The sequence below is a fragment of the Hipposideros armiger genome, unplaced genomic scaffold (genome assembly GCF_001890085.2).
Source record: "Hipposideros armiger isolate ML-2016 unplaced genomic scaffold, ASM189008v1 scaffold_148, whole genome shotgun sequence".
In the NCBI taxonomy this organism is placed as follows: domain Eukaryota; kingdom Metazoa; phylum Chordata; class Mammalia; order Chiroptera; family Hipposideridae; genus Hipposideros; species Hipposideros armiger.
In genome coordinates this window covers 2,534,686-2,549,333 of record NW_017731498.1, presented here as the reverse complement: position 1 = coordinate 2,549,333, position 14,648 = coordinate 2,534,686, and the positions used below count along the sequence as shown (strand labels likewise).

The following is a 14,648-nucleotide window of genomic DNA, read 5'->3' as shown; positions in this document are numbered from 1 at the left end:
TTCCTGTCCAAGAAGACAAAGGATGGGATGGTTGGATTTCATTAGACTCTGCATACCTTCAATCATCTTAACTGGAAAAATGCTTTGAAGAAATCATGACTTGCTCCTAAGAGAAATTCTGCAGATTGGTGTTTCTGGCTCACTGTGATGCACTCTGAGCCCAAGAATAATCCCATAGTAATTCTCTTGATTAGATCTGTAAACTTGAGAATCAGAATAGAGGGGGCTGGATGCTTTTTTGGCTCCAGACAAACTAGAGCTAAAGTGAGGACAGCCTTTGGAGACTCCCACATGCCTCCAACCCTGGGCTGCGCTGCCATCTTGACCCAGGACAAGAAGCTTCCTCTCTATTAGCTGAAGCTAATTTATAAAAAAGAAAAGCCAAAAATAATCTCCAAACAATCATATATACACATTGCACACTATCATCTCTTCTTTACACACATGTGAATTATAGCAAATGCTGGAAATGAAAAAACAGACAAAAATTAGCAATACTGATAGCCATGCCAGTCAATGTACACACAGATTCACAGTACGTTTTAAGTAGGAAACAAACTACATGAGGAAAGCCTATTTATTTCATCCCTAAACACAGCTGTGTATAACATCTCTCAGTCCCAGGTAAGTCCTAAGTGATAAAACAGGCAAAATTCCACATACTCACTTGGTATCACAGCATATGACTATACATAAAAATGTGCTTCATTAATACAGACTTAAAATTATGGACTCTTGTTTACATTTTTAGAAATGACATTTTTGCCTAGAGCACACTGAAGTGAAACAAGACAGAGAAAGTCTCCCCAGCTGAATTCTACAAGGAAGAGTGGAGAAATTCACACCTACACCACACACATGAAACTATTGGGTTGTCGGAAAAGTCATGACGTATTTTTTCTGTTTTTTGTTGCAAATGTGCGTCATGACTTTTCCGACAACCCAATACAAATATCTGGCGAGATGGGTCGGTAGTGTGAAGTCATAAATCTGGGCAGCTTCAGTAAAGCTGCGAATCAATGAGAGAACAAAAGGACCATCAGAAGTTCACACTTGGATCCACCCTGCTTTACTATCCTAGAATGGGAACTTCCCATCATTACTAAAGAAGGACAGGAATTGGAAAGAGTTCCTTGATTCTAAGAATTCAAGTAATCTGGGCGTAGAGTGATACTTGGTTATAATGGATTCTATGCATATAAAACAAGGCCCCATTACTGTTCAGAAAAGAGTTGTACTTATACTGTAAAGGCTACTTTCTATGGCCTTATGTTTAAAATTGGGCCCTTACTACTGTCTAGCAATCCAACCGTTTCCCTGGCTCAGTCACCCTCCCATAGTACTACATGACTGTCACGCCTTCTCCCCTCCGAACCCACCTCCCACCTCATCCTCGCTCTAAGCTTCCTTCCTTCCTCATTGCGAGGGAACCTCCACAGCTCTTGCACTGGATCTCTGGCCGACCCGCCTGCACCCCTGTGGACTGCTCTCTCTCCTGTCACTGGATGAACAGCCCATGATCCATCTAAGGCTGGTCTCTTTCACCATCCCAATGGCTCCCACCTCCTAAGGACACCACTTAGAACTGTCCCTGCACACCTGCCTCTTTCCTTTACTGGATTATCTGCATTATTATGCAAACATGCTTCAACTGCCTTCATCTTCAAAAAGTAAAAAATATGTTTTACTTCATGTGGCCCTCCAATCATCACCAGTTTTGTTTCTCTTCCAATCTTTATAGTAAAATTACCAGGAGAAGTTATCTATATTCCCCATCTCCAATTCCTCACCTTTCATTCTTCAGTCAGGCTTTTATCCCCATCGCTGCTGACACTGCTGCTGAGGTCACCCACCCACGGTGTTCTCATTGCCAAAGCCAATGGCTAGCTCTCAGCTCTCAGCTCTCAGCTGGCCGAGCTGCAGCGTCTGGTGTGGTGGCTGACTCCTGCCTTCGCCACACACTCTCTTTACTAACTTCTAGGACTCAAGTCTTCTAGTCTGTCTACCTCCTTCCCTGCTGACTCCTTTCCTGGTGTCTCCTTATCTCCTTGACCTCTAAACATGAAGTGCATAGAACTTAATCCTCATACCTGCCTATTTCCTGTCAGTCTCCTCTACACTGATGACCTTCCCCTGAACTCCAGGCTTGTTTATCCAACTTGTTTATTAAGTAACATATTCAAAATAAAAGTCTTGCTATTTCCAAAAAAATGCTGCTCCGCCCCATCTTCCCTATCTCAATAAATGATCATTTCATCCATTCAGTTGCTCAGGCCAAAAACTTTGGAGTCATCCTAAGTTGTCATCTTTTTGTTTTTGTTTTTGTCACCCACATTCAACCCATCAGCAAATCCTGTTGGCTCTACCTTCAAAATATATTCAAAATCCAGCCACATTTCACCAGCCCCACAGCTAATAACTTGGACCAGTCTACCATCATCACTTATTGGATGATACAGCCTCCTAACTATTCTCAACACAGCAGCTAGAGTACTGCCAATGTCAGCTCCCATCCGCTCCTCTCCAAACCCTCCAGTGCTCCCACTGGAGCTCTGATCCCTTCACGCTGCCTGTTGGGCGCTGCAGGCCCTGCCTCCCTCCACACATACCCATCCTCACGCACCATCTCTGACTTCCCCACCGCTCTCCTCCACCCACACCCACCTCAGGGCCTGTACCTTTCTCCTCCCAGCAGCGTGCTCCCTCTATCCATACCTCCTTCAAGTCTGCTCAAGTCACCTTCTCAGTGACACCTTCCTTCCCTGACCCCTGTTTAAACTTGCAACTTGAATCTCAGCCTGGCACTCGCTAGCTCCCTTCTCTACCTTACTTTTTCCATATCATTTATCACCATCTAATATACTATATATTGTATTCACTTATTTATTGCCCATCTCCCCTCACCAGAAAGTTCACGAGGGCAGACATTTGGGTCTGTTTGGTTCACTTTCCGTACCTGTAGCATCTAGAACAGTGCCAAGCATATAATAGCCACTCAGTGACTATTTATTGAATCAATGAATGAATAGTGTTGTTTTAAAATATGGGGGGAGGGGGACTATAGAGAACTATAGTTAAATGTGTGGATTTAAAAACTGTCTAACCTTGGATTGCATACCAGCTTTGCAATTTACTACTTTACTAAGTATTTACTTAATCTCTCCAACTTGCAGTTTCCTCATTTGTAAATTGAGACCAATAATAATGCCTGTATTTTATAAGGTTCTTTTGATTAAAAGAGATATGAACTGTGCTTTGAGTAATAATCCCTGCCTCCAATTAATTATAGTCTAGCATGAGGGCTAATAATTTGCTGAAAAAAACCATTATGTGATTAAAGTCAGCAAGTAAAAGTCCTAGCCAAAGCAAATATACCTTTATTTACAAAAACTTATATTTTAAGTATACATATGGCCTATTTTACTTACAATCTATTATACTAATTTAAGGTATAACAACTAGTTAAACAGGCAGTAGTAAAATACAGTGTCTCTACAGGCAAAGTTGAACATTCATTTAAAAATATTTAATGAGTGCCTACTATGTGTCAGGCACTTTCCTAGGCACCAGGGATGTGAGCAAAGCAAAGTCCTTCCATTCCTCCAGGGGCTCACTTCTAAGAAAACAGGACTGGAAGGTAACCATACAAATAATTCACATAAATAGGGAACATGAAAAAGTCTTGGAAATTAAGTCTAGTTCAGATGGAAACACTATTCGCCCACTATTTTGTCATCTGAGGTCAGCCCACCAGAGTCCAGTATTAACAAACTTTAACAAACTCTAGAAAAAGCACATAGATTTTGTTTGGCCAAAAAGCATTTTGCATGTGCCCAATGTAGCATTACCACGATGAAAGATAAGCATTACTATGCTTTTAAATGTCAGTGTTTCAAAGTGGGTAAGATTATTTTAAATGTTAAGTAAAAAAAAAAATCTAGCACTTAGAAATAACGTAGTCAAAAATCAGAAGGAGCTATGTGAAAATGTTATGTTCTTAGGCTGATGAGTCATTTCCTTCCTCATACTTTTTGTATCTTCCAAATGTTCTTTAATAAGCATATTATTATTTATATAAGCAGAAAAGAAGTTATAACCTTTTTTCCGCCCACCACTAAAATGTCCCTGTTTTTTTAACCAAAGGAGAGGATATCCTTATACCAAAAGGAAATCGACTCTAAGAAATATAGCCTGTTTCCTAAAGATTTAGCCCTAAGACAGGTTTTCTTTCCTTTCTTTATTATCAAAACAATGCATGGTCACTGTAGAAAGTTCCGAAAAAACAAGCCAAGATAAGGAAATGAAAATCATCCATAATCACACAATTCAAAGATAACCATTTACTATATTTTTCCATCTTTTTTTATATTTAGATAATGAATTTCAGTCTTTAATTCAGCTAGTTATACTTAAAAAAATAAAAATAACAGTTTTTCAGTTAATGTGATATCTTAGTAGGTGCACAATTTCATAGTATTAACATCCTGTAGTTTAAACAATCCTCTACTGTTCACATTGACTTTTTCTAATTTTTCAAAATTATAAACAACACTGCAGTAAACATCTCTGAAGTTAATCTGTGTCTGAATCCATAATTACTTCCTTCAGACAAACTCCTGTAAATGAATTTCTTAAAGGATTACATCATTAAAGCTTTTAATACATAGTATATCAAATTGCACTATAATGATTCTATCAATTTGCACTTTCATCAGCAGTTTAGAAGAACATCCACTGTTATGAGCCTGTATTTCTAAAAATATATTCCCTGGTATGACAGATGTAAAATTATACCTTGTTTTCATTTTTTCATAAATCCATTTGGTTCATTTTTTTTCAAACTCCCCATGTTTTCTTTTTGTTTTTTAAGAACTATACATTAACTATGATAAACTTGCATCATTATATATTGCAAACATTTTCCCAGTGTATCATTTACTTTCTAATTTTCCATGTGGTATTTTTTTGGTGTATAAATGTTTATCATCATTTTGAAATCAAATCTATCCATTTTTTCCTTTAGAGTTTCTGCCCTCCAGGTAATATTATATAAAGAGTCACTAATATTTTTTCTGATACTTTACTGTATTTGTTTACATTAAGTCTTTCATCTACCTAGATTTTAGTTTAGTTTAAGATATGAGGTAGACGTCTATTTTTTCCAGAAGGTCAGTGAGTTGACAAAATGCTTCTCTTACCTGAGCGTCGTACTTCACAGCAGCAGAGAGCAGAGCAATGGCATTCTCCTCGCAGATTCCTTGCTTGATCGTTTGTTGGCAGAGCTTTTTCAAACGGTTTTCTCTATAAAATGTAGCCAAATCTAACAATCCTTGTGGAAAGAGATGTTTATTAGTGGTAGTGATTTCAAGCGTCCTGATGTGGTTTCAAACGCAACCCTTCAGAGATGATTTTGACATTATTTGGAATAAAATCCTTGGGGAAGGCTGTGTAAAACATACTTGTGCTGACTTACACTGTGAGGAATGGAGCTGAACTGAGCAAATACAATTCACAAACAAGGAGCTGTGGAAAAATAGGAGCACGGTGAAAATGGCTCTAATATACTTCCTAGAAATGCCCCTCTAATTATCTGTCCACCTGCATTACCAACAGGTGCTCGTGGGTCATCTCCATCAGCATACACACATGCTATAATACTCGTAGTGCTCATCTTTTTTTTAAAAAAGAAAAAAACCTTTCGTGGACACGTTTGCATCCATCGCCCTTCCCCATTTCCCTGCTCCTCTCTACAACAAATCTCCGGGGAAGAGTCCTCCCTACTTGCTGCCTCCATTTTCTCACCTTCCATTCTTATCTCAAGCCATTGCAGGCAGAACCCCATCCCTCCACTCCCTGACAACACACCTGTGACTGTCACTAATGGCTTCCACAGTGCCAAGCCCAAGGGCTATTCTCCAGTTTCATCTTCCTCAAGACTGACACAGAATTGCATGTGGTTGATGAAATGCTTTGTTACTTGCTTGTGTTTTTATTTAATTACTCTTCAGTCTCTTGGCTGGACCCCTTTTCCTGACTTCTGAATATTTGAGTCCTCCAGGGTTCAGTCCTCAGATTCTTGCCTCACTTACTTCCCTAAGTGATTCCAGCCCCATGATTTAAATACCACCTATAAATGCTGATGGTTCCTGTTATATTATCTGTTATCTGATTTCAAATAATTCAACATAGAGGGATATACATTTGTAAGTTAATTTTAATCTACTCCAAGGGACACCATGAAGTACTCCAATCAGGAATGGTCAGTTAGTATTTGAAAGATCCTTCAGGAGCTTCAGATACTGCTATGGACATCTTCGTTAAAGAGTGCTAGAAATACTCTGTCACTGGTGAACTGAGTGGTGTTGGGGATGTGTGGCCTGGCTAGAAATGTTGTGAGGGTCCTTTTGCCTTTGCACAAATGGGGTTCAGGCACCATGAGCTCAGCAGCCCTGCACCTTTGGAGAAGTACATTCGCTAGGTCTGCATCCAGTACTAGGCTCCCACCTGACCAGAAGGTTAGCTGAATCTTGCTACTAGAATATCGTCACATCTACTTCAAGCTAACCTTTCATGCAAACTACTGTACAGAGGGCCTAATGGACAGAGCCAGGATTTCATCGTCTTACAATATTAACTCTTTTTATATCTGTTTGCTGATAAGTTTCGAATATGTGGAAGAATTTGATTGGAAACTTCCTTTCACTGTAACATAAACATTACCAAAGTTATGGAAGAAAGCCCTATGCCCATTGGAGGATACTGAAATCTTGAAAGTCGTGTGAATGGCTCGATTGTTTTTGGTCAGTTCTCAACTCCCAAACTCTTATCAATGGCCCTATACACTCCCAAGCTTCAGACTCACATCTACAAGTCCTCACATGCCCTGCAAGAGGACCCTGCCCCGAGTCCCTGCTCTGTGCCTCCTCCAGGCACACCCCTCACCAAAAGTGTGGCCAAGGAGCCATGCACCCACTCACTCTTAGACTACACATTGGGGATGTGAGACGCTGGGATTCTCTGCCTAACTGGCCCTGAAGGCACGTGTGTGGGTATTTCCTTCCCTCCAAACCATACTACCAAAAGTGCAGACCACAGCCCCAACGGGTGGCCTGAGGTGGGGGTGGGTGGAGCTTAGACATGCAGGCTGCGGTGCCCACACAGCCCTTGTGAGGCAGGATGTAGCTGCTGGTGGGAAAAGAAAGGCGGCAGGCGGCAGCTGGAGGCCAGAGGCCTGGTGGCCCCTTGCCACTGTGCTCCAGTGCACAAGTCCCAGGAGTCCTACAACTCAATTCCAGCTAACACTCAAACCTGGCCTTTCAGTTCTCAGTGAAGATATACTTCTCAGGGTACGAGGACTGAACATATTTTATCTGAAGTTTGTTCGCTGACATATAACTAAGTTTTTAGACATGGCACGTAGCCCTTCATTTGGACTCTTGCCCAGGGCCCTGCAAATGTTAGGGGTGGGCCTGCCAAATAACTGCCACTGGGCGTCTAATAAAGCAGCTCAGACTCCTTTGACTTGTCAGACTCAACAGCAACCCCTCTCCGTCTTCCTCATCTTAGTGACTGATACTTCCGGTAAACCAGCCACCCAGGCCAAGTGCATCAGAGCAGTCACCCTTCTCTCTTTCCCTCCAGCCCACATCCCATCCATCGACAAATCCCATCAGCTCCATCTTTAAAATATATCCGAATCTGCTCTCTTTTCAACACCACCACTGCTATACCTCCCTAACCTAGGGTACCATCATCTCACACCTGAACCATTATAACTACTGATCTTTTAAACACAAATCACATCGCTCCTGTGGTAGAAGCTGCTTGTTGCTTACCCACGACACACACACACACACACACACACACACACACACACACACTCACTCATACACTCCCTTTCTTCCAAAATCAGAATATTTAGCTGAGCCCTGGCCATCTGGAGATAACCACATTTTCCCCAACTTCCCTCCTGGGTAGCTTGGTGATGGCCTTGGTCAGCTCTGATCTATAAATAAGTGGAACTTCCAGGACCCTTCCTTAAGAGACGCTGGGATTTGCCCTTTGCCCCATGTCACTGTCCCTTCCTCTGTCCTGCTGCCCGTAATGCAGATGCAGTCTCAGACCCTAAGAACAGGCCACGTGTATGAATGCCCTGCGCTGTAACACCATGAGAGAAGGAAAGAAACTATCTTGTTCAAATCACTTTTTTTTTCTTTCCATTTTACTATCAGAGTTAAAGCAAATCCTAAGTAACACAATCCTTATGTTCAGAACCTTCCAAGGCTTTCCACCACACCAAGAATAAAACGCAAGCTCTTCACCATGGCCTCCGAGGTTCGCATGATCTTGCCCAGCTCTGTCTGACCAGTTCCTACCACTGTCAGCCTTGCTGAGTCCACCGCAACCACCCTGGCCCCCTTCCTCTTCCTCCACCTGCTAAACGTGTTCCTGTCTGACCTTTACATCTACTGTTTCCACGCTTACAGTGCTCTTTCTTGGGTATCTGCGTGGCTTGCTCCCTCACGCCTCCCCCAGGTCTCTGCTCAGTGTACCTCCTAATGGAGGCCTCCTTCCAGCCTCCCAACTGAATGCATGCATTTACTTGTTTAGGGCTGGTCCCCCTCATCTGAATACAAAGCTCCACAGGGTCAGGGCCGCGGTCCGTCTCCTCAGACACGGAGAGGAGCTACAGCTCACAGTGGGCACGGGCACTAACGCATTTGTGGAAGGAAGGAAACTATAAAGCTTCAGAAGTCAGACTTCTGTTTTCCCGAGTAAAAAGAAATGCTGATCTGGTAAAAAGTGGTAAAAAATGGTGTATACATGTACAATGATTGTTTAATTTAAAAACTGGGGGGTTGAACTCTTTCTTTAGTTTCTTATAGAAGTAGTTCCTGAATTTCTCTGTACCACTGGCCAACACTATTGCTGACAGCTGCAAACTGAAACTTAGTATATTTTTTACTCTGCGGCCATTGGACACCCTGCGTTGCTCTTTTATTGTCAGTAAGCGTGAAGTGCGGTGAACACCCCTCACTCTGGTGGAACACACCAGACCACAGTGTGTCCCAAAATCTGGGAGGGAAAATCACAGTTATGGAGACCAGCAGAGCTTATATGCATTTTACCTTTTTTGTAGTGCAAGCATCTTCAGGGCAGCCGGTGTGCTAAGCTAAAAGTTATGCACAACACTTACATACAGTGATTAAGGAAGAATGGCACCCGCTCCACAGCGGTGATGGTTTGATAGTTCATCTATCTCTTCTTTTATAATATCTAGCCAGTCAACCTCTTAGGAAGTAGTAACAAGGGAAAAGAGTTTGTGCTCAACACACAAAAAGAGGACTCCTTCTGTGATTGCCCTCACAGAGACTTGCATTTAGGCTCGACAGAAACCGCCTTTGCCAAGTCACCCAGCGTCTTGCCAATCTCTTGGTCATGTCTGGTGGCAATTACCTACTGCCTCCTCAGGGGGGAGGCTGATGCTGTCCGTGTACAGGTATTCCAGGAAGGCTCGGTAAACAGGATACGAAAATTCACTCATTTCTACAATATCATCCTCACTGTCTTCCAACGAAGAACGAAAATGCTCACACCTGAAGTAAGAAAAGCGTGTCAGGTCCTAGCGTCTGGGCAAGAGCCGACGACTGCAGGGAGCACGTCCTTGTGGGGCTCAAAGCGGGAAAAGCTGACAGGGAGAAAGGGGAAAAGCAGCACCACACGTGACGCTCTGCAAGTTTCCCACCTTCTGTCCTTGCCCCAGCCCCTCACTTCCTCTGCTGGCCAGTTTCCAAACCGCCATTAACTCCGCAAGGCTGCCAGTGCACCCCTGCTGTGCTGGACCCGCCTCCGCAGCCACGCTGGGTGGAAACTGCCTGTTCCCTGGCCTAGTTCCCACACCACGTCCACTGAGCAGCACTTATGGAAACCAGGTGGGTTTATGTTTATAACCTCTGAGTAATTTTGTTTCTTTACTTCCTGTTACGGGTTGAATTATGTGTTCTCCCAATTCCTCATAGGTTGAAGCCCTAACCTCAGAGTATAACAGTGTTTGGAGACTAAAATGCTATAGCGAGTTCATTGCAGTAGGATTTAAATATCTGTTACACAACAATGTGATGATTTTCAAAATCATTACGTTAAAAGAAAGAAGCCAGGCCCAGAAGAGGACATACTGTATAATTCCATTTGTATAAACTTCTAGAAAATGCTAACAAATCTACAGTGACAGAAAGAAGATCAGTGCTGGCCCCAAGGCTGGGGCATGAGGGATCTTTGAGGGGTGGCAGAAACTTTCCATATCTTGATTTGGGGCACTGCTTTCACATGTACGAATATGTCGAAGTTCCTGAAACATGCACTTTAAATGGATGTAGCACATTCCTCAAAAATGATACATCAGTGAATTTGATTCCTTAGAAGTCTGGCTTAGCTTTACCCAAGACCTGGATGCTCTGGAAAAGCTTCATCTTCTCTTATTTCAAGCATCTGTAAGTTCAGTATCCCACAGCTGGCTGAGGAGAACGACACTCATGGACTGAGCCCCGCTCCCAGATAGGGGACTGGCTTGTGTCGAAGCAGTCCCCGAAGTGCCAAAAGCACATGGCACACTCACCCGGTGGTGGCTGGCTGTCTCTGACGCCAAGTGGGGCAAACGGTTTGTAAGGTCCTCCCAGGAGGCCTACGGTGCTTATGTCCTGAACCACACCCCCAGCATCACTGCATCTCGCCTCTATTATTTCTTGTTTTCTGTATAATGTATTCCCCCAGCTGTACTATAAGCTCATAAGAGCAAAAACTGCCTTACATTTTTTCATAATTACTGAAGTGCCTAGCATAGTTCCTTGGATTAGCAAATAATAAATGTATTTATTTCAACTCTCAAAATAAATTATTCCTTACCTGATTTTGAGAAGGACTTTATGTGCATAAATATACTTTCCATCCACCAGAAATTTCAGGTCTGCGGTGTTGGGGTTGTCAAATTCCCTCTTCAGTGACTCAGCCACTGTGAGGTGGTCGTCAGGTTCTAAGAAAACAACACCACCATTGAGTTAACTACAGACATAATGAAAATGCAGGCTGCAATATAGCATTGAAGTCATGAAAATACCAATTTTCCAAAATAACTGACCAACTGAGCAATGCTTTTTTTTGCCCTAAATACAGATGTGCATCTCTGTGATCATTAAGGATTAGAACCTCACACACATCTGCTTATAAATCTGGCAAAATAACTAAAAAGTCCAAAACCACCTCACTAAATGAAACTTTTGAATGTTTGAGTAAATATACTAGCTAAAACGAAAAGATATGGTTTCCCAGTCAAATTAAAAAGCAGTCAAATAAAAATACTTTTAATTTAGTATGCAGTGTAAGTGGCTGATACTTTTAAGAAAAACAAATCAATCAAACTAGTTCCGTTTTATAGGAGCCCATTAGCGGGAAACAAATCATATGATACTGCACTTAACATAGTCCTTCCTGTCAAAATAAAAGCACCCGAGTTCTCTTCCTAGCTCTCAAGCCATCACCCAAATGTGCAGCGATCAGCTCACCCACAGACAGGAGGCGCCACGAGACGGCGGGAGTGGCAAAGCAGGCAAACACGTCGTCCGTGCAGGAGAAGTGGGTGAGGTGAGGCAGGACCACCGACTGGCCCCGGCACTGGCCCCACATGTACACGTGGCCCCCCTGGGTCTTGGCGGCAGAGGTGTGGGCAGAGTGGCAGGCTGCAATCTCTATAATTCTAAATTCACAAACACCAAGTAAACACCATAAACAGGAAAAGAAACAGCTGGTCTCTCCTTCCTTTGGGTTTAACTGATTTAAAAAACAAAACAAGACCTTACACAACTAACGGCCTAAGTTTTCAGGCAATATATAGGTATTTACATGGAAGCTATACTTCAGCACACTTATAAGTCATGAAGATCTTGTTACCACTTCTCACCAGTAAACGTATAAAAATACGTACTATCCCATTTTGAAATTCAAGTACAGTTCAGAGTGTAAAGACCAACAAAGAAAAAAATGTGATATAATTGTTTTTCTTAAAACATAACTTACTAAGGTAGATAATAAAGACTTCAGCCATTTTGACTCAAGCTCAATAACCATTTTCATCAAAACTTCATCAATTTTAGGTTACATGGAGCATGCTGTAGGTCACCCCAACTGACTGCAAACAGTAAACTCAGTAGTTCTAACTCACTGGGCTGTGTCATCTGGAGCCCAAGAGTGAAGTTTTCTGGGATTAATATATGTTAGACCCGAGTGCAACAGGTTCATGATTGCCAGGGAGGTAGTTCTCAGAACACTTCTGAATGGAAAACACTCTTTTTGTTGATTTGGAAATAATTACTTTGCCCTAAGAATAAGCCACCATACAGATTCAAAGAAGACAGTAAACTATTTTACCCCAAGTGAGGTTGCCATCTTGATTTTGTCACAGCATGCAATGGTACCAGCATCCTCAGTGACAGAACTTCAGAATCATCTTTGACTTCTTCTCCCTCCTCCCTTACCACTTTTCTCAGAATGTCCAGTTGACAAATAACATAGAGTCTTTGTGAATTCTCCCATCTGCCACCACCCTCGGTCAGATACACCCCACATCTGGACCAATGTAACAGCCTCCTAGGTCTCTGCCTTAGATCTGCTCTCCTCTGACCCAAACTGCACAATACTGGCAGGTGAATAATCCTCTTGAAACACCATTGTCATCAGTACTTTGAAACCTTCAGTGACTTCCCACAAAATAAAATCCAGACATGTGACATTAAGGCCTTCCATAATTTGGCTTCCACCTATGTCCAGCGTTTTTTCAAATAACTTTTGCCCATACACCTTATGTTCCAACAAACAGATGTACTCACTGCCCCTCAATGTCTTTTATCCGTAAAGTCCTTATTCAGGAATGTTCTTTCCTTTCTTCCTGCCTTAAAAATCCTACCCATCTTTTAAGCTCAAACAGCCCCAAGGTAAGAGGTCTCTTGCTCATATGAGTTCTTACAGTACTTCATGTCCACACCACTCCAGCCTGGCCCTGTTATCTTTTCATGTGTATATGTCTTACCTATTCAGTTAGACTACAAATTCCCGACAGGCTAAATCACTAGCTTATTTCTCTCTCCCTAAGCACCCAGTACAGTGTCTTACTAAATAGAATTTGTATATCATTTTATTAACTCATTGAAAAAGACTCAACAAAAGTGAGCCACTGAGGGTTGGGTAAGACCCCGTTGACCAAGGCTAACAGCTGAAGGGTGGAGATATTCTTCCACTGTGTGCTTTAACTGGATGTTTTCCAATCATGGAAGGAGGCTGGTCACCATACAACCTGGAGATTGCTATGGTAGCTTGCCTCAGAAGGCTGAGACATTGTTTTCATGTGCAGCCCAAGTAATTTCATTGATTTATTAGAGGATTGCTCTCAGCTCCTGAAAATAACCCAAGAGTACTGGAGGAAGAGAGGCTATGATGGCCCGGAGTCCTGGATGTTGGATCCTAGGATCCAGCAGTCCTGGAGGTTAGAATCCTAGCTCTACCACTAGGCTGTGTAACTGTGGGAATGGCCCTGAGCCTCTAGGAGTCTCAGTTTCATCACAATGTAAGGCCAATATGTGAAAATTAAACAAGAAAATGCTAAGCGCCAAGCACGATGTCTGGTGTGTAAATGGTAGCCTAGCAATAGAGGTTTCTTAATATTATTACTTCTACTCAGCATTTTAAGTGCCAAAGCCTCCCTTATGTAGAGACTGTATATTTCTAATGATCAATTAATGATTTGCATGGTTAAGTCAGTCAAGTGGCTGAAATCTCTGACACAGTGTTTTAAAAGAAACTTCCCCACATAGGGAAAATGGTCAATACTATTTGGCTTCTCAAAAAGCATATTCTTTTCAACAAATAGAGAAAAGGGAGCAGGAAACAGAATACATTTAGTCAAAGAAAAATGCATCTACTGTTAGCGTCTACCCTCATATAGTACCCCCACGTGAGGGTAGCAACACCCTTCATTTTGGATGGCTCGGTGTGGTGGGAAGGACATGGGTTGGGAGAAGGATAGCCATGTGTAGAGGCCAAATTGCCTAAACTATTATCCATTTTATCATCTTAAAAAAATAAAAAAGAAAGAAAGAAAGGTGAAGGGAGCAGAATACAAGGTAGCAGTCATCTCACAGGCTTGTGGTGAAGAGTAAATGAAATAAGCTGTCTGGCACAGTATACATTTCTTCCCGTGACTAAAAGTGTTTAACATCTGCTGCTGCAGGCACTCTGGAGCCTGCCCGAGGAGCTCATGACTCAGCTGAAGAGACAAGTGACGTATCTGTAAAACTGCAAATAACTCCCAGACACCATCATAGTGTAGCCCTGACTACAAGTGCTCTGGTGAGTAAGGGAAAACACCTGGGGCCTCCTCAGGGAGGACGAGTATTTAAAGTAAAAGGGAATGCAGGTTTGGAAGAGAAAGGGCATTTGAGGCAGGGAGAAATACGTGTACAAATGTGTAGGCATCGCATGGAAACAGCAAGCCTGGAGAGGGTACACTATGAAGAGGACCTACCTGGAACACATGGGCAACTTTGGGAAGCAGAGAGCAATGAGGTTTGCTGACAACAGAGGTGTCAGTCTTAAAACCAAGG

The 14,648-nt window shown here is 42.4% G+C and overlaps 1 protein-coding gene across 1 annotated transcript in view; it reads right to left on the bottom strand.

Annotated features, from left to right (window-relative positions):
• LOC109387145 (RCC1 and BTB domain-containing protein 2-like) overlaps window positions 1–14,648 on the bottom strand; it is a 35,780-nt gene that overhangs the window by 1,752 nt on the left and 19,380 nt on the right. The window contains 4 exon segments of the mRNA XM_019650866.1: window positions 5,199–5,329; window positions 9,457–9,596; window positions 10,903–11,029; window positions 11,559–11,749. Coding sequence (XP_019506411.1) covers window positions 5,199–5,329; window positions 9,457–9,596; window positions 10,903–11,029; window positions 11,559–11,749 — 589 coding nt within the window.